This window comes from Hypanus sabinus, chromosome 2, assembly GCF_030144855.1.
Source record: "Hypanus sabinus isolate sHypSab1 chromosome 2, sHypSab1.hap1, whole genome shotgun sequence".
In the NCBI taxonomy this organism is placed as follows: Eukaryota; Metazoa; Chordata; class Chondrichthyes; order Myliobatiformes; family Dasyatidae; genus Hypanus; species Hypanus sabinus.
Window position 1 is genome coordinate 195,844,673 of NC_082707.1, and position 25,428 is coordinate 195,870,100.

The 25,428-nt window shown below is 41.1% G+C and overlaps 1 protein-coding gene across 1 annotated transcript in view; it reads left to right on the forward strand.

The window, feature by feature from the left end:
• The first annotated feature begins 11,104 nt into the window (after positions 1 to 11,104).
• LOC132389714 (cation channel sperm-associated auxiliary subunit beta-like) overlaps positions 11,105 to 25,428 on the forward strand; it is a 39,811-nt gene continuing 25,487 nt past the window's right edge. Inside the window, exons 1-2 of the mRNA XM_059962281.1 lie at positions 11,105 to 11,243; positions 21,245 to 21,355. Of these exons, the coding sequence (XP_059818264.1) occupies positions 11,154 to 11,243; positions 21,245 to 21,355 (201 nt within the window). The 5' untranslated portion in view covers positions 11,105 to 11,153. The remainder of the gene's footprint in view (positions 11,244 to 21,244; positions 21,356 to 25,428) is intronic.

Sequence of the window (25,428 nt, forward strand, 5' to 3'; positions counted from 1 at the left end):
TTGTTTCCCTAGACTTTGGAGTCTATGCTTTGGTTAGTTGCCTGGCCCCTCCTAAGGCCACAACTCTGCTGAACAATACCATGTCACTGTTGGTAGTGCTCTCTGTAATCAGGTCAGTTTGTGTTATGGCCACAGGACAGGTGTAAGCCCATGAAGTGCACTGCACTATAGTTGTCAAAGCAGACTTGACAGTTGAGTGCATTGACTGCAGCAGACAACACATGATCACTATATCGCTTTAAATGCCAGTTGGTCAGTATTGTGGTCTGACCTCACACCACTCTTTTTCTCTTTTGCTCTCCACCACTTTTTTCTATCCCCATTTCCTGTGTCCTGTAGTGGATAAGGATTTATTGTTCTCCTTAGCTTTCCAATGCCATTAAATATCAACAACATAATATAAAACTAGAGTCATTTCTTCTTCAAACCAGGCTCACATAAAACATAAGCAAATAGAAGCAGTCACTTCCTCAAGCCTCCCTGCTAATGAGTGTAATCATGGCTGATAGAAGTCTTACCTCATCTGTTCTGATGCACCATCAATAACTCACAGAGACGTAAGGCGAGATATCGGCTTTTATTGACTGGAAGAAGGAACCAGGAGTGAGTGTCTATCATACAAGGTCTTGGAGACTGAGGCCGAGCGTCAGGCCGCAGATCTCCTTTATACAGGGGCCTGTGGGAGGAGCCACAGGAGCAGTCAGCAGGGGCGTGTCCCGACAGGCACATAGTTCACCACATGTTCTTTTCTTGTTCTATACTGTTTTTAAATTTTTGATTCTTCAAAGACTTACTACTTCTTCTTTATGATTAGCCTCTGGAAAAAAAATACCAAGCACCCCAGTTTTAAATGACTGCCCCCTAATCTTGTAACTATATCTCTTCATGGAGATTCTGTCATTAGTTAAATTGTCCCAATTCTACCCTGCTGTACCCCTTTAGGACCTTAAATGTTTTAGTAAGATCGCCCCTCCTTCTCCTAAAGTCTAAAGATTATACATCCTATTTCTTTATTCACTGATGAAATGAGAACACAAAAAAGAACATTAATGGTACACCTAAGCATTCCAGGAGTTTTTATGGCTAATTTCTGTTATGGCTTTCCATAAATAAGTATACTTATAATAGATAATTTTCATCTTACTTTTTTGTAAGGGATAAGACAGGTGAGTTCAGTTAGGGGAGCAAAAGTTATTTTCATGTTGAAGTTAGGGACACAAACATTAGGGAAAGGATTAAGAAATAGAATAGAAATAAGTAGTGACCTCATTATCCCATGCATATCAGTTTTCTAGAATATTGGAGCATGGCAAGGTTCTGCATAGGGAGTTGGGGGAGTTTATTAAAGGACAGGACCTCCAGGGTTGTGATCTCAGGATTGGGACCTGTACCACGTGCTAGTGAGGCTAGAACTAGGAAGACCATACAGTTTAATACATGGCTAAGGAGTTGGTGTAGGAGGGAGGGCATAAGATTTTTGGATCATTGGGCTCTCTTCCAGGTCAAGTGGGACCTATACAAAAGGGATGGTTTGTAGCTGAACTGAAGGGGGAATAATATCCTAGCAGGAAGGTTTCTTAATGCTGCAGGTTGGGGTTTAAACTGGAGTTGCAGGAGGATGGGAACCAGAATGCCAGAACAATTAGTGGAGAGGTTGCGGGGAAAGGTTGAGCATGGTGTGACAAAACTAAAAAGGGTGAATACAGAAAAACACAAAGTACACTGCAGATGCTGTTGTCAAATTAACACGTACAAACTCAGCAGGTCGGGCAGCATCCGTTGAAATGAACAGTCAGCATTTTGGGCCGAAACGTTGACTGTTCATTTCAACGGATGCTGCCTGACCTGCTGAGTTCATCCAGCTTGTTTGTAAGGGTGAATACAGGACTGAAGGTATTGTATCTGAATGTTCACAGAATATGGAATAAGGCAGATGAACTTGCAGCTTAGATGCAGATTGGCAGGTATGATATCGTCGGCATCACAGAATCATGGCTGAAAGATTATAGCTGGGAACTTAATGTCCAAGGATACACATTATATTGAAAGGATAGGCAGGCAGGCAGAGGAGGTGGCATTCTTCTATTGGTTAAAAATGAAATCAAATTATTAGAATGAGGTGACATTGGGTTGGAAGGTGTTCAATTACTGTGGAACTGCAAGGGGGAAAAGACCCTGATGGGAGTTGTATACTGATGAACTAATGGTAGTAAGGTTGTGGCCAACAAATTACAATGGGAGATAGAAAATGCATGTTCAAAAAGGCGATGTTACAATAATCATGGGGGATCCAAAATGCAGGTAGATTGGGAAAATCAAGTTACATAGAACGTAGAATAGTACAGCACAGTACAGGCCCTTCAGCCCACAATGTAGTGCTGACCATTAAAACCTGCCTCCCATTCCTCCATATACCTGTCTAGTAGTCTCTTAAATTTCACTAGTGTATCTGCCTCCACCACTGACTCAGGCAGTGCATTCCATGCACCAACCACTCTCTGAGTGAAAAACCTTCCTCTAATATCCCCCTTGAACTTTCCACCCCTTACCTTAAAGCCACATATTGAGCAGTGGTGCCCTGGGGAAGAGGCACTGGCTGTCCACTCTATCTATTCTTCTTACTATCATGTATACCTGTCATGTCTCCTCTCATCCTCCTTCTCTCCAAAGAGTAAAGCCCTAGCTCTGTTAATCTCTGATCATAATGCATACTCTCTAAACCAGGCAGCATCCTGGTAAATCTCCTTTGTACCCTTTCCAATGCTTCCACATCCTTCCTATAGTGAGGTGACCAGAAATGGTCACAGTACTCCAAGCGTGGCCTAACCAGAGTTTTATAAAGCTGCATCATTACCTCGCAACTCTGAAACTATCCCTCAACTTATGAAATCTAACACACCATAAGCTTTATTAATTACCCTATCTACCTGTGAGGCAACTTTCAGGGATCTGTGGACATGTACCCCCAGATCTCTCTGCTTCTCCACACTACCAAGTATCCTACCATCTACTTTGTACTCTGCCTTGGAGTTTGTCCTTCCAAAGTGTACCACCTCACGCTTCTCTGGGTTGAACTCCATCTGCCACTTCTCAGCCCACTTCTGCATCCTATCAATGTCTCTCTGCAATCTTCGACAGTCCTCTACACTATCCACAACACCACTAACCTTTGTGTCGTCTGCAAACTTGCCAACCCATCCTTCTACCCCCATATCCAGGTCGTTAATAAAAATCATGAAAAGTAGAGGTCCCAGAACCAACCCCTGTGGGACACCACTAGTCACAACCCTCCAATCCGAATGTACTCCCTCCAACACGACCCTTTGCTTTCTGCAGGCAAGCCAATTCTGAATCCACCTGGCCAAACTTCCCTGGATCCCATGCCTTCTGACTTTCTGAATAAGTTTACCAGGTGGAACCTTATCAAATGCCTTACTAAAATCCTTGCAGACCACATCCACTGCACTACCCTCATCTATATGCCTGGTCACCTCCTCAAAGAACTCTATCAGGCTTGTTAGACACAATCTGCCCTTCACAAAGCCATGCTGACTGTCCTTGATCAGACCATGATTCTCTAAATGCCCATAGATCCTATCTCTAAGAATCTTTTCCAACAGCTTTCCCATCACAGACATAAGGCTCACTGGTCTATAATTACCCAGACTATCCCTAATACCTTTTTTGAACAAGGGAACAACATTTGCCTCCCTCCAATCCTCCGGTACCATTCCTGTGGACAACGAGGACATAAAGATCCTAGCTGGAGGCTCAGCAATCTCTTTCCTCACCTCGTGGAGCAGCCTGGGGAATATTCCATTAGGCCCCAGGGACTTAACCATCCTAATGTATTTTAACAACTCCAACACCTCCTCTCCCTTAATATCAACATGCTGCAGAACATCAGTTGATGCTGGATTCCAGGAGGCGGAATTTCTAGAGTGCCTTCAAGATGGCTTTTTGGAGCAGCTCGTGGTTGAGCCCACTAGAGGATCAGCTTTTCTGAATTGGGTGTTGTGCAATGAACCAGAATTGATTAGAGAGCTGAAAGGTAAATGAACCCATAGGGGCAGATGATGATAATATGATCAGATTTTCCATGAAATTTGAGGAGAAGCTAAAGTCAGATGTATCAGTATTACAGTGGAGTAGCGGGAGTTACAGAGGCATGGGAGAAGAGTTGGCCAGAATTGATTGGAAAAGAACATTGGCAGGGATGACAGCAGAGCAGCATTGGCTGGAATTTCTGGAGGCATTTTGGAAGGCATAGGATATATACATCCCAACGAGGATGAAGTATTCTAATGGAAAGATGACACAACCATGACTAACAAGAGAAATCAAAACAAACATAAAAGCCAAAGAGAGTGCATACAATAGAGCAAAAGTTAGTGGGAAGTTAGAGGATTGGGAGGCTTTTAAAAACCAAAAGAAGGCATCTAAAAATGTCATTAAGACGGTAAGCTAGTCAATTAAAAAGAGTACCAAAAATGTCTTCAGATACATAAAGTGTAAAAGAGAGGTAAAGCTGGATATTGGATCACTAGTAATCAATGCTGGAGAGGTAGTAATAGGGGACAACAAAATAGCAGACAAACTGAATAAGTATTTTTGCAAACAAGAGGAAATCTGCAGATGCTAGAATTTCAAACAACAACACACACAAAATACTGGTAGAACACAGCAGGCCAGGCAGCATCTATAGGGAGAAGCGCTGTCGACATTTCGAGCCGAGACCCTTCGTCAGGACTAACCGAAAGGAAAGATAGTAAGAGATTTGAAAGTAGTGGGGGAAGGGGGAAATGCAAAATGATAGGAGAAGACCGGAGGGGGTGGGATGAAGCTAAGAGCTGGAAAGCTGGAAAGTGATACAGAGCTGGAGAAGGGAAAGGATCGTGGGACAGGAGGCGTCAGGAGAAAGGGGGGGGGAGCACCAGAGGGAGATGGAGAACAGGCAAGCAACTAAATATGTCAGGGATGGGGTAAGAAGGGGAAGAGGGGCATTAACAGAGAAGTCAATGTTCATGCCATCAGGTTGGAGGCGACCCAGCCGGTATATAAGGTGTTGTTCCTCCAACCTGAGTTTGGATTCATTTTGTCAATAGAGGAGGCCATGGATAGACATATCAGAATGGGAATGGGGCGTGGAATTAAAATGTGTGGCCACTGGGAGATCCTGCTTTTTCTGGTGGGCCAAACGTAGGTGTTCAGCGAAACGGTCTCCCAGTCTGCGTCCAGTTTTCAATGTGGAAGACACTAGCAGTATGGTTCCAGGTGTCAGGGGTCAAGAAGTTTTTTGAAGTTACCATAACTAGAAGGTTCTAGGGAAACTATTAAGGTCTGAAGGTAGATTAGTCACCTGGACCAGATGGTGTACATCCCAGAGTTCTGAAGGAGTTGGCTGAAGAGATCAGGGAGACATTAGTAATGATCTTTCAAGGATCACTAGATTGTGCAATGGTTCTGGAAGACTGGAAAATTGCAAATGTAACTTCACTCTTCAAGAAGGGAGAGAAGCAAAAGAAAGGAAACTATAGGCCAGTTAGTCTGACCTCATTGGTTGGGAAGATGATAGAGTTGATTATGAGGTGTCAGGATACTTAGAGGCACATGATAAAATAGGCGTAGTCAGCATGGTCTCCTCAAGGAAAATCTGTTGGAATTCTTTGAAGAAATGATAAGCAGGGTAGACAAAAGAGATTTGGTTGATGGTATGTTCATGGATTTTCAGAGGGCCTTTGGCAAGGTGCTACAAATGAGTCTGCTTTATAGGAAAGATTCTAGCATGGATAAATCAATGGCTGATTACAGGAGGGAAAGAGTGGGAATGAAAGGAGCTGTTTCAGGCTGGCTGCCAGTGACTAGTGTTGTTCCACAGGGGGTCAGTGTTGGGGACAGATTCTTTTTACATTATATGTCAATGATTTGGATGATGGAATTAATGGATTTAATGCAAAGATTGTAGATACTGTAATATAAAGATAAGTGGAGGCAGGTAGTTTTGAAGAAATAGACTGGCTCCAGAAGGACTTAGTCAGATTAGGAGAACGTGCAAAGAAATTGCAGATGGAAAATAGTGTTGAGAAGTGTATGGTCATACACTTGGTAGAAGAAATGAAAGGGTTGACTGTTTTCTAAGTGGAGAGAAAATACAAAAAACTGAGGTGAAAAGGAACTTGGAAGTCCTTGTGCAGGATTCCCTAAGGGTTAATTTGCAGGTTGAACCTGTGGTGAGGAAGGCAAATGCAATGTTAGCATTCATTTCAAGAGGACTAGAAAATTAAATAAATGTAACATTGAGACTTAATAAAGCACTGGCAAGGTTTCACTTGTAGTATTGTGAGCAGTTTTGGGTCCCTTTATCTAGAAAGGATGAGCTGAAATGAAAGGGTTCAAAGGAGGCTCACGAAAATGATTCCAAGATTGAATAGCTTGTCATATGAAGAGCATTTGATGGCTCTGGGCCTGTTGTCACTAGAATTCAGAAGAATGAGGATGAGTTCATTGAAACCTATCGAATAGGGAAAGGCCTTGTTAGGGTGGATGTGGAGAGGATTTTTCCTATGGTGCGAGAGTATAAGACCTGAGGACACAGCCTCAGAATAGAGGGGCATTCTTTTAGAACAGAGATGAGGGGGAATTCCGTTAGCCAATGTGTGGTGAATCTATGGAATTATTTGCCTCAGGCAGCTGAGGGGTGAAGTTTTTTATGTATATTTAAGGCAGATGTTGATGGAATCTTGATTGGTCAGGGCATGGAAAGATATGGGGTGAAGGGAGACGATTGTGGCTGAGAGGAAAATTGGATCAGTCATGATGAAATGGCGGAGCAGAGGCAATGGGCCAAATGGCCTAATTTTTCTCCTATATCTTATGGTCTTAAGGTCTTATGAGTTATACAACATAGAAACAAAACTCTTCCACCCAGCTTGCCCATACCAAACAATGTGTCTTTCAGAGCACATCCTATTTGTTTGCATCTGGTGCTTCTCTCTCTACCTTTCCTATCCATGAACTTGTTTAAAAATTTTAAACTTTGTTGTTGTACCTGCCTCTATCACATTTTTTCTTGCAGCTCATTACATATACTCATCAGTCTCTGTGTGAAAATTTCCCCCTCAGGTCCCCTTTCATTCTTTCCCCTCTCAACTTAAGTCTACATTCTTTGGGGAAGACTGCGATCATTCACCTGATCTCTGTTCCTCATGATTTTATAAGCATTAGGTCACCTCTCAGCCTCCTTGAATACAGGAGAAACAGTCCCAGCTAATCCAGTCTGTCCTCACAACTCAGACTCTCCAGTCCCTGCAACATTCTTGTTAATTTTCCTGCATCCTCACATTCTTAATTACAATCTTCCTGTAGTACGGCAACTGGAAGTGCACATAACATTTCCACATGGTTTTTCATCAATGTCCAATACAGCTGTTACATGACATCACTTTTGTAATCAATATGCAATCCAATGAAGGCATATGTATTCTTCATCACTTTATTTGCATGTGTCAACACTTTCAGGGAGCTATGTAGTTCTACCACTAGGTCCCACAATTCTACAATGTTCCCAGGATCCTGTTATTTATTGTTGTAATCTTAAACAACTTTCTGTACTGTCCATCATGCCTCCAACTTTTGTAACATTCGTAGATATGATAATCATGCAACCTGCATCCAACTCATTAAGATATGTGTTAAACAAAAGTGACCCAGCCCTGACCCTGCAGTACCCTACTAGTCGCAGACCTCCAATCAAAAGAAAGGACAACCCTCCCCTACCACCCTCTGACTCCTATCACCTAGTTAACTCTATATCTAATTAGCTGGCTCACCCTGGATCCCATGTAATCTCAACTTCCAGATCGGCCTACCCCACGGGTCCCTCTCAAAGGTCTTGCTATAATTCACATAGATAATGTCTACTGCCCTGCTTGTCTTTCTTCCTCTTCAAACACACAATTGAATTTGTGAGATAGAATTTCCCACATTCAATTGGGTTGCCTCTCCTCCCTGAATGGGAAGATGTATTAAATATATGACCACCTTATTGATAGTGTTTAATGTACAACTATAAAAATGGTTCAAATGTGTATTTAGTTTTAATCAGGTAAGTGATATATACAGAACTCTTCATTAGCCTTACTTGTGTCATCATTTGAGAAGGGTGATCTTTGTTCACTACTCATCCCAGAACATTGAGATGAAATTACTTAATTGAAAATATATCCAACTGTTTATTGAAAAATAATTCTCACTATTTCAGGGATATTCTACAATGTCCATTTCCAATCCTGATGCATCGCTGTTGTGTCCAGTCGCTACCATCCCCTTTATTATTTATTCCACCTGTCCAGTTGGAAAACATATTTTCTATAAAGAGCCTATATCAATCAGTACCAGTGAGTGGTTGTATGGTAATTCAAAAGATACAATCACTAATCTGAAGACTTTGCCTGTAAGTAGTGTTCAGAAAATTAAGTTGTAAATAGTGGTATGAAAGAATATGATAATCAAAGCTGCAGTAAGGAGAATCTCTCATATGTTCCAAATCTTAAATATCTTGTAATTTACAGTAAGTATTATGAGATCATGGTGTTTGCAAGTGATTTCATGGTTCTCATGTAACTGTGAAGTTGTTCATGGTATTTAATTCTTTTAGGCCAGACACTTAGTACCCAAACAGAATGTCATTGTCATAAACACAAGAGATTCTGCAGGTGCTGTAAATCCAGAGTAATGAATATAAATGCTGAAAGAACTCAGCAGATCAAGCAGCATCTATGGGAAGGAATGCACAGACAACATTTTGGGTCACCATTCCTAATGAAGAGGCTCAGCCTGAAACATTGACTGTTCATTCATTTCCACGGATGCTGCCTGACTTGCTGAGCTCCTCCAGCATTTTGTAAGTGTTGGAACATAGGAACATTAGAAAGTTTTTGACAGGAACAGGCCATTCAGCCCAACAAAGCTTGACAAATTCCTATCACATAGTGTGTTGAAATAACTATCTAGTTTAGATTTGAAAGTCTCTAAGGTACTACTCTCAACTACATAACTAAGTAGGTTGTTCCATGTGTCCACAACTCGCTGTGTAAAGAACTGCTTCCTGATGTTCACCTGAAATCTCCCTTTAACCAGTCCCCACCTATGGCTCGTGTCCTTTATGGTGGATTACTTTTGAAGTAGCAGCTGGCATCCACTTTACTTGTACTCTTAATGATTTTGAACACTTCCATCATGTCATACTTTACATTTACTTACATTAAATTTCATCTGCCATTTATTTGCCCACATCTGGATTTTGTTTAGATCTATCTGTATTGATTCTGCTACCCGAATGTTATCGGCTCATCCCCCTAATTTTGTGTCTACAGAAGATCACTGTGTTCCTTTCTTCTGCAATTCCCTTCAGATACAGCAAAGACAAGGCAATTGCAAGCTTTACACATAGTTCTTGTTGGGAGCTGCATGGCTCCCTTTTTGGTGCATGATTACAGCGTGCAAATTTTTGCTAACTTTACTGATGGGTGAGGAATCCATTTGAGCGTTCATGACTTGTGTTTTTAAGAAATGAATGACATCCAATATGAGCTGCTGATTCATTGTATTATGTTTGAACTTAAAAAGAACAAAATGAGTGATCACTGAAAAAAGGCTGCCCCCAATCTGAAAAGCTTCAAGGGTATAAAAGTAGCTCTGATGAAGCAGTTTTGTAACAGTGAAACTTTTATGTCAAACCTGGAAAGGACAATGCCAAAATTAAACAAGGTGAACAAATTTAAAAGGAGCTTGATTAATTTGTGGCAAATTGACCACTAATTTTGTGGGGGGGGGGGGGGGGTGAAGAAAAATATAGAACCACTAAGTTATGAGCAGGAAGGTGACTTCGGGATAAAAGAAAATTCATAACTGCTAAAAGACTGCTTTTCTGGGGTTCACTGTGCATTGTCATTCAACCCCTTTAAATTAGTTTTTACAGGAAAATAATCTTGAAGAAATCATGGTTACTTGGCCCTGTTCATATGTTATTAAAATTGCTAAGGTTGGTAAGCTGGAGACCAGTTTTAGAAGAAAATTTTCTCTGTGCATAAAGAAAGGTTTGCTTTTGACATGACTACACTTTGCTGGACTTTAGTAGTGTGATTTTGTTTGTGCTTATTTTCTGACTGGAAATTAAACATCTTTGTTGCTATCAGCAAAAGGGGCACTATAGTAGTATAGAGGTTAGTGCAACGCTATTACAGCTCGGGGCTTCAGGGTTCAATTCTGGAATCCACTGTAAGCAAGTTTCTACATTCCTTTCCGTGTGTGCATGGGTTTCCTCCATATGTGGGTGGGTTTTCGCTCGTACTTTGGTTTCCTCCCACAGTCCAAAGATGTACCAGTTAGTAGGTCATTTGATCATTGTAAATTGTCCCATGATTGGGCTATGGTTTAAATCAGTGGGTTGCTGGGTAGCACAGCTCAAAAGGCCTATGCCACGATGTATTCAATTGATCAATAAATAAAATAATGTAGTATTGACATGAGAGAAAAATAAACCTGAAGCAATGCTTGGCAGTATGTCTAGAGTAAGGACTAATTAAAATATTTTAGAGTGATGAAGATAAAATTAGGATATGTAAGGAAATATTTCTTAACCAAGACTTTGATCAATCTTTGGAATTGGTTATCAGCAAACTTGTTGAGACCAGGACAATGGTTGTATTTAAAATCGAATGAAATACAGTATCAGAATGACAAGCAATCTGCTGGAGGAACTTAGCAGGCCATGCAGCAACTGTGTAGGTTGGGGGGTGGGGGTGGGGTTTGCTGTTGGTAAAGAAATTTCAATAATTTAGTTTGAAACCATGCGTCAGGGCTAATGCATGGTCTTGACCCTTCCTTTCCTCCCCCAGAAGCTGCTTGATCCATGGAGTTCCTCCACAGATTGTTTATTTCTGCATATTCTAGCCTCTGTACTCTATAGTGTCTTGAAATATCAGGGTGACATTCTGGAAAGAAAAAATACTAAAGGACCACCTTCATACAAAATTATCTTCTATTTTTGCAGTATATCAATTCTCAGTTTATATTTTACAAAAACATCAACATGGTAGTGGAACTTGTTTTCTCTTATTTGTTTATAATAGGTGAATTATAGACCACCATCCATGCTTGGAATCAACATACCTACAACTGATAACATTTATAATGCTGATCCGAGTAAACCAAAATTTCGAGACTTTTATAAAGTCTCAAAGGCAAGTATTGTATATGTAGAAATGTAATTTTAACACAGGAATCCTGAAATCGCATTAAGCCACTCTTCGCTGTAGTCCTTGAGAATGACCATGGTTCTTATGCACAAAGAAGATATCTCTGCATGTTATTGCTTTTCATCAGCCTGCACAGGTCTCTTTAAGCCCCAAGGAAAACTCTTTGATTCTGCTCCCATCATTGCAGCATCTATTGATTCAGGAACAGATCTCCCTTGTAACTGTGTTTCTTGTATTGCAGTGTGTCCCTTTTTAGAACTTGCACAAGAGATTTAACGTTTTAGGATACGAGCTGAGGACTGTAATAAGTTTCATCATATTCAAAGGGAACGTTGCACTGAAATTAAAAGTCCTATCCTCTGAATCTAGCAAATGAAATGCTATTTCTTTCTCTCAGTTCCTCTGCCTCTGCCTCATTTAATCTTAGGATGAGGCTTTCCATTCCATGACATTCAAAATGTCCTCTTTTATCAGAAACTGAGGTTTCCCTTCAACCACTAACAATACTGCCACCCATTTCCCATACATATGGCCTCAGCAAATCCCAGGGATACAGTTCTCTTGGTGTTCACCTATAACCCAACAAGCCTTCATATCCAATACATCATTCTATGTATCTTCCATAATTTCCAATGGGATCCCTTCACCAAGCACATCTTTCCCTCCCCACACCTACTTTCTACAAGAATCACTCTCTCTGTGATTTCCTTGTCTGCTTGTCTTTCCCCATTGATCTTCTTCCTGACATTTATCCCTGAAACCATGCTAAGTGCAGCATTCTCTATATTAATGAGACCCGATGCAAATTCTGAATCACTTCATTGAGCATCTTCATTCCACTACATTATAGCCAGGGTCTTGCAACATCCACTCAATTCCATTCCCCATTTCCACACCGACATGTCTCTCCATGGCCTTGTCTACTGCCTCAATGAGAACAGATTCAGTTTGGAGGAGCAACACACACAAAATGCTGGTGTAACGCAGCAGGCCAGGCAGCATCAATAGGAAGAAGTACAGTCGACATTTCAGGTTGAGACCCTTCGTCAGGACTAACAGAAAAAAGAGATAATAAGAGATTTGAAAGTGGGATGGGAGGGGAGACCCGAAATGATAAGGGAAGACAGGAGGGGGAGAGATGAAGCTAAGAGCTGGGAAGTTGATTGGCAAAAGGGATACAAAGCTGGAGAAGGGGACTATCATAGGACAGAAGGCATTGGAAGAAAGAAAGGGGGAGGGGAGCACCAGAGGAAGATGGAGAACAGGCAAAGAGTTATTGTGAAAGGGAGAGAGAGAAAAAAATATATATATAAAATATAAAAACATACATGAAAGTTAATCACTCCCCTCCCCACCCCTTTGTTTTCCTCAAAGAAGGGATAGGCATCTCCTCCCCTCCACATTACCTGCCCATCACCTCTTTCTGGTTTCCATCATCCTTCCTGTTATTTCCATAGTCTACTGTACTCTCCTTCTTCTTCAGCTCTCTATCTCTACCACCTATCACTTCCCAGCTCCTTACTTCATACCATTTCAACCCTTCCTTCCCTACCCACCTACCTTTCTCCTCACCTGGTCTCACCTATCACCTACCAGTTTGTTTTCCTCCCCTTCCCCCCACCTTTTAATTCTGGCCTTTGTCCCCTTCTTTTCTGGTCCAGATGAAGGGTCTCAGCCCAAAGCGCCAGCTGTTCATTTCCCTCTGTAGATGCTGCAAGACCTGCTGAGTTCCTCCAGCATTTTCTGTGTGTTGCTCAAGATTTTCAGCAGAATCTCTTGTCTCCATTTTACGACTGAAATTATTACTTTTTATAAGAGTTTCATAAACTGTGTTGAGGTGAGCCATACTGCTAGATTAATGCAAAAAACAGGTTTGAAAGAACTATGGCCCTGTCACGTTCACATTTTGAGTTCAAATCTCAAGTTCTACATGCATATCAATATCAGAGCAGTCACTGTCCTTAATTTGTAATGCACTTTATTTCTGAGTTTAACCATTTGTGGTTGCTATAAAGAAACAATTCCTGTTTAGTAATGCAAATGCAATGTTGGCATTCATTTCTAGAGGACTAGAGTATAGGAGCAGGGATGTGATGTTGAGGTTCTATCAGGCAATGGTAAGACCTCACTTGGAGTACTGTGTGCAGTTTTGGGCTCCTTATTTAAGAAAGAGTGTGCTGACATTGGAGAGGGTTCAGAGAAGATTCATTAGAATGATTCCGGGAATGAGAGGGTTAACGTATGAGGAACGTTTGACTGCTCTTGGACTGTATTCTTGGAGTTTAGAAGAATGAGGGGGGACCTCATAGAAACATTTAAAATGTTGAAAGGCATGGACAGAGTGGATGTGGCAAAGTTGTTTCCCATGGTGGGGGAGTCTAGTATGAGAGGATATGACTTAAGGATTGAAGGGCACCCATTCAGAACAGAGATGCGAAGATTTTTTTTAGCCAGAGGGTGGTGAATCTGTGGAATTTGTTGCCACGAGTGGCAGTGGAGGCCAAGTCATTGGGTGTATTTAAGGCAGAGATTGATAGGTATTTGAGTAGCCAGGGCATCAAAGGTTATGGTGAGAAGGTGGGGTAATGGGACTAAAGGGGAGATTGGATCAGCTCATGATAAAATGGCGGAACAGGCTCGATGGGCCGAATGGCTGACTTCTGCTCCTCTGTCTTATGGTCTTAGTAAATCTGATTGACTTCATATCAAAACAGATTGACCGATGACGTGGATAGGACAAGTGATGAGGTTCTGCAGAGGGAATTCAGGGAATTAGGTGTTAAGTTAAAGAGAAAGACCTCCAGGGTTATGATCTCCAGGATTGGTACCCATGCCATGTGCCAGTGAGGACAGAACTAGGAAGATTATACAGTTTAATACTTGGCTAAGGAGTTGGTATAGGAGGGAGTGCATAAAATTTTTGGATCACTGGGCTCTCATCGAGGGAAGGTGGGACTGTACAGAAGAGACAGTTTGCACCTGAACTGGAGAGGGACTAATATCCTAAATGGAAGATTTGTTAATGCTGTATACTGGGGTTTAGACTAGAACTGAAGGGATATGAGAACCTGAGTGCTAGAACAGCCACTGGAAAGGTTGTAGATGTAGATATTGGTAAAACCTCAGGCAAACTTAAGAATTATAAGGTTCAGCAAGTTGTGACTAGTGGCTTGAGCTGTGTATACAGTGCTTATAAAAAATATTCACCTCTTCCCCCCACCCCCACAGAAGTTTTCATGTTTTATTGTTTTACAATGTTGAATCTCAATAGATTTAATTTGGCTTTTTTTGACACTGATCAAGAGTAAAAGATACTTTTGTGTCAAAGTGAAAACAGATCTTGGAAGAAGCTTAAAAAGGAAATTAGGAGAGCCAGAAGGGACCCTGAGAAGGCCTTGGCGGGTAGGATTAAGGAAAACCCCAAAGGCATTCTACAAGTATGTGAAGAGCAAGAGGAAAAGATGTGAAAGAATAGGACCTATCAAGTGTGACAGTGGGAAAGTGTGTATGGAACCGCAGGAAATAGTGGAGGTACTTAATGAATACTTTACATCAGGATTCACTATGGAAAAGGATCTTGGTGATTGTAATGATGACTTGCAGTGGACTGAAAAGCTTGAGAATGTAGATATTAAGAAAGAGAATGTGCTGGAGCTTTTGGAAAGCATCAAGTTGGATAAGTCGCCAGGACCGGATAAAATGTACCCCAGGCTACTGTGGGAGGCGAGGGAGGAGATTGCTGAGCCTCTGATGATGATCTTTGAATCATCAGTGAGGATGGGAGAGGTTCCGGGGGATTGGAGGGTTGCTGATGTTGTTCCTTTATTCAAGAAAGGGAGTAGAGATAGCCCAGGTAATTATAGACCAGTGAGTCTTACTTCAGTGGTTGGTAAGTTGATGGAGAAGATCCTGAGAGGCGGGATTTATAAACATTTGGAGAGGAATAATATGATTAGGAATAGTCAGCGTGGCTTTGTCAAGGGCAGGTAGTGCCTTATGAGCCTGATTGAAATTTTTGAGGATGTGACAACACCTTGATTGAAGGAAGAGCAGTAGGTGTAGTGTATATGGATTTCAGCAAGGCATATGTTAAGGTACCCCATGCCAGGCTTACTGAGAAAGTAATGAGACATGGGATCCAAGGGGACATTGCTTTGTGGATCCAGAACGGGCTTGCCCACAGAAGGCAAAGAGTGGTTGTAGACGGGTCATATTCTGTATGGAGGTCAGTGACCAGTGGTGTACCTCAAGGATCTGGTCTGGGACCCTTACTCTTCGTGAATTTTATAAATGACCTGGATGAGGAACTACAGGGATGGGTTAGTAAATTTGTTGATGACACACGGGTTGGAAGTGTCGTGGCTAGTGTGGAGGGCTGTCAGAGGTTACAGCGAGACATTGATAAGGTGCAAAACTGGGCTGAGAAGTGGCAGATGGAGTTCAACCCAGATAAGTGTGAAGTGGTTCATTTTGGTAGGTCAAATATGATGGCAGAATATAGTATTAATGGTAAGACTCTTGGCAGTGTGAAGGATCAGAGGGATCTTGGGGTCCGAGTTCATAGGACACTCAAAGCTGCTGCGCACATTGACTTTGTGGTTATGAAGGCATACAGTGTAATGGCCTTCATTAATCATGGATTTTAATTTAGGAGCCGAGATGTAATGTTGCAGCTATATAGGACCCTGGTCAGACCTCACTTGGAGTACTGTGCTCAGTTCTGGGTGCCTCACTACAGAAAGGATGTGGAAGCCTTTCTATAAAGGGTGCAGAGGAGATTTACAAGAATGTTGCCTGGATTGAGGAACATGCCTTATGAAAACAGGTTGAGTGAACTCGTCCTTTTCTCCTTAGAGTGATGGAGGCATTGATCGTGTGAATAGTCAGAGGCTTTTTCCAAGGGCTGAAGTGGTTGTCACAAGAGGACACAGGTTCAAGGTGCTGGGAGTAGATACAGAGGAGATTTCAGGGGTAAGTTTATTACGCAAAGAGTGGTGAGTGTGTGGAATGGGCTGCTGGCAATGGTGGTGGAGGCGGATACGATAGGATCTTTTAAGAGAGTTTTGGATAGGTACATGGAGCTTAGAGAAAATAGAGGCCTATGGGTTAGCCTAGTAATTTCTAAGGTTGGGACTTGTTTGGCACAACTTTGTGGGCCAAAGGGCCTGTATTGTCCTGGAGGTTTTCGATGTTTCTATATTTCTAGATCTCTACAAAGTGATCTAAATTAGTTACAAATATAAAACACAAAATAATTGATTGCATAATTATTCACTCACTTCAGGTCCATATTTAGTAGATGTACCTTTGCCAGCAATTACAGCCTTGAGTCTGTGTCAATAGGTCTCTATCAGCTTTGCACATCTGGACACTGCAATTTTTCCCCATACTTCTTCACAAAACTGCTCAAGCTCTGTCAGATTGCACAAGGATCATGATTGAACAGACCATTTCAAATCCACCTACTTGGATTGAGGTCTGGACTCTGACTTGGCCACTCCAGGACATAAACTTTGTTGTTTTTAAGCCATTTCCGTGTAGCTTTGGCTTTATGCCTGGGGTCATTGTCTTGCTGGAAAACAAATCTCCCAAGTCTCAGTTCTCTTGCGGATTACATCAGGTTTTCCTCCAGGAATTCCCTGTGTTTTGCTGCATTCATTTTACCCTCTACCTTCACAAGCCTTCCAGGGCCTGCTGCAGTGAAGCATCCCCATAGCATGATGCTGCCACCACCATGCTTCATGGGAGGGCGGTTTTAATGATGTGTTTGGCTTACGCCAAACATAGCATTTAGTCTGATGGTCAAAAAGCACAATTTTGGTTCGATCAAACCATAGAAACTTCTTCCAGCTGACTGCAGAGACTCCTACATGCCTTCTGGCAAACTAGCCAAGATATTGTGTGGGGCTTTTTCAAGTGTGGCTTTCTCTTTGCCAGGCTTCTATAAAGCTGCAACTGATGAAGCACCCGGGCAACAGTTTGTATGTGCAGTCTCTCCCATCTCAGCCACTGAAGCTTGTAACTTTTCCAGACTTGTTATAGGTTTCCTAGTGGTCACCCTCACTGGTCCCCTTCTTGCACGGTCACTCAGTTTTTGAGGATGGCCTGCTCTGGGCAGATTTACAGCTGTGCCACATTCTTTCCATTTCTTGATGACTGACTTCACTGTACTTCAAGAAATATTAAGTGACTTGTAAATTTTCTTGTCTCCATCTCCTAACTTGAGCTTTTCAATACCTTTTTTGCAGAGTTGCTTAGAGTGTTCTTTTGCCTTTGTGGTGTAGTTTTTGGTCAGGATACTGACTCACCAGCAGTTGGACCTTCCTGATACAGGTGTATTTTTTCAACAATCAATTGAAATACCTTGACTGCACATGGAGATCTCTATTTAACTAATTATGTCACTTCTAAAGCCAATTGGCTGCACTGGTGATGATCTGGTGTGTCATATTAAAGGGGTTGAATACAATCAATAATTTTGTGTTTTATATTTGTGTTTAGATCACTTTGTAGACATCTGTTTTCACTTTGACACGAATGAGTATTTTTCTGTTATTCAGTGTCAAAAAAAAGCCAAATTAAATCCACTGTGATTCAATGTTGTAAAACAATGATCATGAAAAATTTCAAGAGGGGTGAATACATTTTATAGGCACTGTATTTCAATGCAAAGATATCGAATGCTGAAGATGAGGTAGCTAGTTTACAAACAGAGGCAATGTGTAGTAAGGAGAGGCAGTTGATAGGGCAGAATTGTAGTCAACAGGATGAGTTGCAAAGTAAAAAGATAAAATCAAAAAGGGTGAATACAGGACTGAAGGTGTTATATTTGAATGCGCGCAGTATACAGAATAAGGTATGATATATTACTGAATCATCCTGAAAGAAGATTATAGCTGGGAGCTTAATGTCTAAGGATAAACATTGTATCAAAAGGACAGGCAGGAAGGCAGAGTTACTCTGAAGGCGTGTTACTCTGATGGTTTAAAAAAAAAGAAATTAAATCATTAGAAAAAGATGACAAAGGGTCGAAAGGTATTGAATTGTTATGGACAGAGCTAAGGAACTACAAGAATAAAAAGACCCTGATGGGAGTTGCGTATAGACCCTCTAATGATAGTAAGGTTGGGGCCTATAAGCACAATGGAAGATAGAAAGTGTGTGCCGAAAAGGCAATGTTACTATAGTCATGGGGGATTTCAATACACAGGTAGATTAGGAAAATCAGGTTGGTGCTGGATTCTAGGAGGTGGTATTTCTAGGTGCCTACAAGATGGCTTTTTAAAGCAACTCGTGGTTGAGCCCACTAGAGGATCAGCTATTCTGGATTGGATGTTGTGCAATGAACCAGAATTGATTAGAGAGCTTAAAGTAAAAGAACCTTTTGGGATAAGTGATCATAATATGATCAAATTAACCATGACATTTGAGAAGGAGAAGCTAAAGTCAGATGTATCAGCATTACAATGGTGTAAAGAGCATTACAGAGACATGAGAAAGTTGGGCAGAATTGATTGGAAAAGAACACTGGCAGGGATGATGGCAGAGCAGCAATGGCTGGAATTTCTGGAGGCATTTCAGAAGGCACAGGATATATACATACCAAAGAGAAAAAGGTATTCTAATGGAAAAATGACACAACTGTAGCTAGCAAGAGGAGTCAAAGCAAACATAAAAGCCAAAGAAAGGGCATATAATAGAGCAAAAATTAGTGGGAAGTTAGAAGATTGGGAAGCTTTTAAAAACCAAAAGAAGGCAACTAGAAAAGTCATTAAGAAGGTAAAGATGGAATACAAAAGTAAGCTAACTAATAATATTTAAGAGGATATCAAAAGTCTCTTCAGATACATAAACTGTAAAAGAGAAGTGAGAGTGGACACCTCTTTGTCCCTTATTAAGGAGAGAGAGCCTGTGATATGTCAAGTACTGGGTGATGGGTGAACGAGTAGTCTTTAGGGTACTGCAAGTTTGTGTCTTTATTGATGCTTGCTGCACACTTGAATGCTCAGTGGGGTGTGCAGATGCTTTTTTGCCTTCGGGGAGGTCATTGCTTTGCTGCTGCATATGCGTGGGAGGGGGAACCGGAGGGGGTGCTCTGGGGTTCTGTCATTCATTTTTTGGGGCACTCTGTTTTCATAGATGTTTGCGAAGAAAAAGAATTTCAGGATGTATATTGTATGCACTTCTCTGATATTAAATGTATCTATTGAAACTATTGATACCTGACCTCTGGAAAACAATGCTGGAGAGATAGAAATGGGGACAATGAAATAGTGGATGAACTGAATAAGTATTTTGCATCAGACTTCACTGTGGAAGACTCTAGCAGTATGGTGGAAGTTCTAGGTGTCAGCGGTCAAGAAGTGTGTGAAGTTACCATAACGAGATAGATGGTTCTTGGGAAACTGAAAGGTCTGAAGGTAGATAAGTCTCCTGGACCAGATGGTCTACACCTCAGTGTAGAGTTTGCTGAAGAGATTGTGGAGACATTAGTAATGACCTTTCAAGAATCACTAGAATGTGGAATGGTTCCGGAAGAATGGAAAAATGCAAATGCCACTCCACTCTTTGAGGCAGAAGAAAGGAAACTACTGCATAGGCCAGTTAGTATAACCTCAATGATTGGGAAGATGTTGGAGTCAATTTATTAAGGATGGGGTTTAAGGGTGTCTGGAGGCAGATGATAAAATAGGCCATAGTCAGTATGGTTTTCTCAAGATAAATTCTTAACTGACAAATCTATTGGAATTTTTTGAAGAAATAACAAATAGAGTACACAGGAGAATTGGTTGATCTTGTGTGCTTGGATTTTCAGAAGGCTTTTGACAGGTGCCAGATGTGAGGTTGCTTAATAAGCTACGAGCTCGTGGTATTTCAGAAAAAAATTCTATCATGAATAAAGCAGTGACTGATTGGCAGAAGGCAAAGAGTGGGAATGAAGGGAGCCTTTTCTAGTTGGCTACTGGTGACTAGTGGTGTTCCACAGGGGTCTGTGTTGGAACTGATTCTTTTTACATTACATGTCAATGATTCAGATGATGAAATTGATGGCTTTGCTGCAAAGTTTGCAGACGATATGAAAATAGCTGGAGTGGCAGGTAGTTTTGAGGAAGTAGACTGGCTACAGAATGACTAGGACGGATTAGGAGACTGGACAAAGAATGCTGTGTTGGGAAATGTATGGTCATGCACTTTGGTAGAAGAATTGAAAGGGTTGACAATTTTCTAAATGGAAAAAAAATACCAAAATACTGAGGAGCAAAGGGAATTGGGAGTCTTTGTGCAGGATTCCCTGAAGGTCAATTTGCAGGTTGAGTGTGTGGTGAGGAAGGCAAATGCAAAGTTAACATTCATGTCAAGAGGTCTGGAATATAAAAGCAAGGATGTAATGCCAAGACTTTATAAAGCACTGGTGAGGCTTCACTTGGAGTATTGTGAGCAGTTTTGGGCCTCTTATCTTAGAAAGGATATGCTGAAACTGGAGAGGGTTCAAAGGAGTTTCACAAAAATGATTCTAGGATTGACCCTGGCTTTATCATATAAAGAGCCATTTGATAGCTTTGGGCCTGTATTCACTAGAATTTAGAAGAATGAAGGTGACCTCATTGAAACCCATCGACTGGTGAAAGGCCTTGAAAAGTGGATGTGGTAAGGATATTTCCTATGGTATAAGAGTCTAAGACCCAAGGACACAGCCTCCGAATAGAGGGGTGTCCTTTTAGAATGGATATTTAGCTAGAGTGGTAAATCTGTGGAATTGTTTGCTGTGAAGGCCAAGTCTTTATGTATATATAAGGCAGAGGTTGATAGATTCTTGATTGATCAGGGCATGAAGGGATTTGGAGAGAAGGCAGGAGACCACAAAATTGGATCAGTCATGATGAAATGATGGAGCAGACTGGACGGTCCAAATGGCCTAATTCTGCTCGTATATCTTATGGTCTTATGGTCTAATTTACCACATTTGGCTTTCATCTTAATTACAGGAAACTGGACGCTACAAGCAATGTGCAGGGAAGCGTTCAGTCGAGGAATGTGGCTGCACAGAGGATATGAAGTTATCTTCCCTTGTTGAATATTCAGACTGCAGAGAAAGAGTAAGATAGTTGTTCATCTAGAATGGAATCACTTCAGCTTACCTTTTGCTCTCCGATTAAAAACAACAGAGTTTATTTTAGTTGCAGAAATTTGTATTACAAGGGGTGATTGATAAGTTTGTGACCTAAGGTAGAAGGAGTCAATTTTAGAAAACCTAGCACATTTATTTTTCAACATAGTCCCCTACATGTACACACTAGTCCAGCAGTCGTGGAGCATACAGATTCCTTCTTTGTAGAAGCGGTCCACAACACAGGTGATTGATAAGTTCGTGGCTTAAGGTAGAAGGAGATGAGTTATTAACTTCAAACTTTCTGCATTATCACTCAAAGAGTTGAAATGCACATGCATGTAACAAGAGTGTCTTGGACCTCTAGGTGGTCCACAGCAGGGGTGATTGATAAGGTCATGGCCTAAGGTAGAAGGAGGTGTGTTATACAGCTCTTGTTACATGCACGTGCAGTTCAACTCTTTGAGTGAAAATGCAGAAAGTTTGAAGTTAATAACTCATCTCCTTCTACTGTAGGACACAAACTTATCAATCACCCCTGCTGTGGACCACTTCTGGAGGTCCAAGATGCTGACTTCTACAAAGAAGGGATCCATATGCTCCACGACTGCTGGACTAAGTGTGTACACGTAGGAGGGGACTATGTTGAAAAATGAATGTGCTAGGCTTTCTAAAATTGACTCCTTCCTCATTAGGCCACGAACTTATCAAACACCCCTCGTAAATGTATTACCCAAATAAATAGATAATTACTAGCATTTTGTATGCTGTACATTGCAATCATTGAACATCTCTAATATAATTAATTTTGAAACCGATTGGTGTGACAAGCTGGTTGGTAGTTGACCAATATTCATTTGCTGAGATACAACATTTAAAGTGAAAGAATAACATTTTGCAATGTATTGTTTAATGCTAAAATCATCTTCATGATCAAACCTTATGCGTTATGGTAACAGGAAATGAGAAAATATCCTGGCAGATCAAGGCTCTTGATTATTTAACGTTGGATAAAGGACCTCCTAGCAACTTACTCTTGCTTTACTTTACTTCCATATTATGTTGTGTATTGTTTGTTTTTGCTGAGTTATAATAGTTTAGGGTATTGATTGTCTGATCCTCACAGAGTGTGTGTTTCTTTAAATGACTCACTGTCTTTTCTGATGCTACAATGGTTGAATTTTGAAGCAGTTGCTAATTGTCTTCTAAGTATCAGATTTACTATCTCTGGCATATGTCATGTAATTTGTTAACTTTGCAACAGCAGTACAATTCAATATATGATGATAGAGAGAAACAATTGAGAATTACAGTAAATATATATATGTATATGTTGATAATTTTTTTGTGTATATATATGTATATACATACATATATATATACACATACACATGTATATACACAAACACACAAACATATACATATACATACATATACACATACTCATATACTTAATGGCTATGGGGGGCTGGGGTTCAGGTCCAGTGGTAGGGGTCTTGGGCTGGATACCCCACCTTCATGCTACATCTGCCCACAAAAAGCTCTGGAAGGGAGTGATAAGAACAAGAAAAGTCATGCCGACTCACACATTGCCCAGATTAACAAGGTCCACGTCAGTGGTTGGGGAACTGGGACCATCTGATGAGAAATTGGCTACTGGAACAAACCATACATGAGCAAGTCTAGACTACGTGGAATAAATTGTATGCTACTTTAACTGCAACCACATGAAAGAGCATGTGGGGACTGGCAACAATGAAGGCTGTCTTCCACATTCATGGAAAAACAACTGGTTACCCAGCAATCAAACGTTGTCAGAGGATTGCTATCACATCTTGAATTGGAAGATATAGAATCATGATGCGCCATAGCAACAGCACCACAGAACCAAGCCAAACAGAAAATATGAGTTCAAACCCCACTTCCACAACTCACATATGGCACAAGGATAATAACATCACTTTGTACATGGGAAATGTAAGTTTGAACCTCACCTCCGGCTATATTGACGCTGGCTGCTGCAATCAGAGAGAAGATCATAGCTAAACTAGTGACTGTCAGTCAACGAACTAGACCCCCAGAGACTTTGTGATAAAATTCTATCAAACAACATGCTAGAAGCAGCCAATGAAGCACTACTCACAATTGCAACCTCAATATAACTGAGGCCAATAACCTGGTATATGCATCGGCAGCAGCAGTCCTAGAAACACAAACGAGAAAATCTGCAGGTGCTGGAAATCTGAACAACACTTAAAAAATGCTGGAGGAGTTCAGCAGGCTAGGCAGCACCTACGGAAAAAAGTACAGTTGATGTTTCGGGCTGAAATGTCGACAGTACGTTTTTCCGCAGATGCTGCCTGACCTGCTGAGTTCTTCGAGCTTTTTGTGTGTGTTGCACAGTCCTAGAAATGCTAGGCTACAAAACGAAATGCAGTGGAGTGCAGTAGAAATGCTAGTGTAGAAATAGCAGGGGCTTTGACAGAAATATTTCAAATGTCATTAGAAACGGGGATGGTGCCAGAGGATTGGCGTATTGCTCATGTGGTTCCATTGTTTAAAAAGGGTTCTAAGAGTAAACCTAGCAATTATAGGCCTGTCAGTTTTACGTCGGTGGTGGGTAAATTAATGGAAAGTATTCTTAATTATATAATTAAGAATTATATAATTATCTGGATAGACAGGGTCTGATTAGGAACAGTCAACATGGATTTGTGTGTGTGAGGTCATGTTTGACAAATATTATTGAATTTTTTGAAGAGATTATGAGGAAAGTTGATGAGAGTAAAGCAGTGGATGTTGTCTATATGGATTTCTGTAAGGCCTTTGACAAGGTTCCTATATGGAAGGTTAGTTAGGAAGGTTCAATCGTTAGGTATTAATATTGAAGTAGTAAAATGGATTCAACAGTGGCTGAATGGGAGACGCCAGAGAGTAGTGGTGGATAACTGTTTGTCAGGTTGGAGGCCCGTGACCAGTGGTGTGCCTCAGGGATCTGTACTGGGTCCAATGTTGTTTGTCATATACATTAATGATCTGGATGATGGGGTGGTAAATTGGATTAGTAAGTATGCAGATGATACTAAGGTAGGTGGTTTTGTGGATAATGAAGTAACACTCACAGAATGCTGGTGGAACACAGCAGGCCAGGCAGCATCTATAAGGAGAAGCACTGTCGACATTTCAGGCATTTTGTGTGTGTTGCTTGAATTTCCAGCATCTGCAGATTTCCTCGTGTTTGTGGATAATGAAGTAGGTTTTCAAAGTTTGCAGAGAGATTTAGGCCAGTTAGAATAGTGGGCTGAGCGATGGCAGATGGAGTTTAATGCTGATAAGTGTGAGGTGCTACATTTTGGTAGGAATAATCCAAATAGGACATACATGGTAAATGGTAGGGCATTGAAGAATGTAGTAGAACACAGTGACCTAGGAATAATGGTGCATAGTTTCCTGAAGGTGGAATCTCATGTGGATAGGGTGGTGAAGAAAGCTTTTGGTATGTTGGCCTTTATAAATAAGAGCATTGGGTATAGGAGTTGGGATGTAATGTTAAAATTGTACAAGGCATTGGTAAGGCCAAATTTGGAGAATTGTGTACAGTTTTGGTCACTGAATTATAGGAAAGATGTCAACAAAATAGAGTACAGAGATGATTTACTAGAATGTTACCTAGGTTTCAGCACCTAAGTTACAGGGAAAGATTGAACAAGTTAGGTCTTTATTCTTTGGAGCGTAGAAGGTTGAGGGGGGACTTGATAGAGGTACTTAAAATTATGAGGGGGATAGATAGAGTAGGGGAAATTCAAACAAGAGGACATGAGTTGAGACTTAGGGGGCAAAAGTTTAAGGGTAACATGAGGGGGAATTTCTTTACTCAGAGAGTTGTAGCTGTGTGGAATGAGCTTCCAGTAGAAGTAGTAGAGGCAGGTTCGGTATTGTCATTTAAAGCAAAATTGGATAAGTATATGGACAGGAAAGGAATGGAGGGTTATGGACTGAGTGCAGGTCAGTGGGATTAGGTGACAGTAAGCGTTCGGCGTGGACTAGAAGGGCCGAGATGGC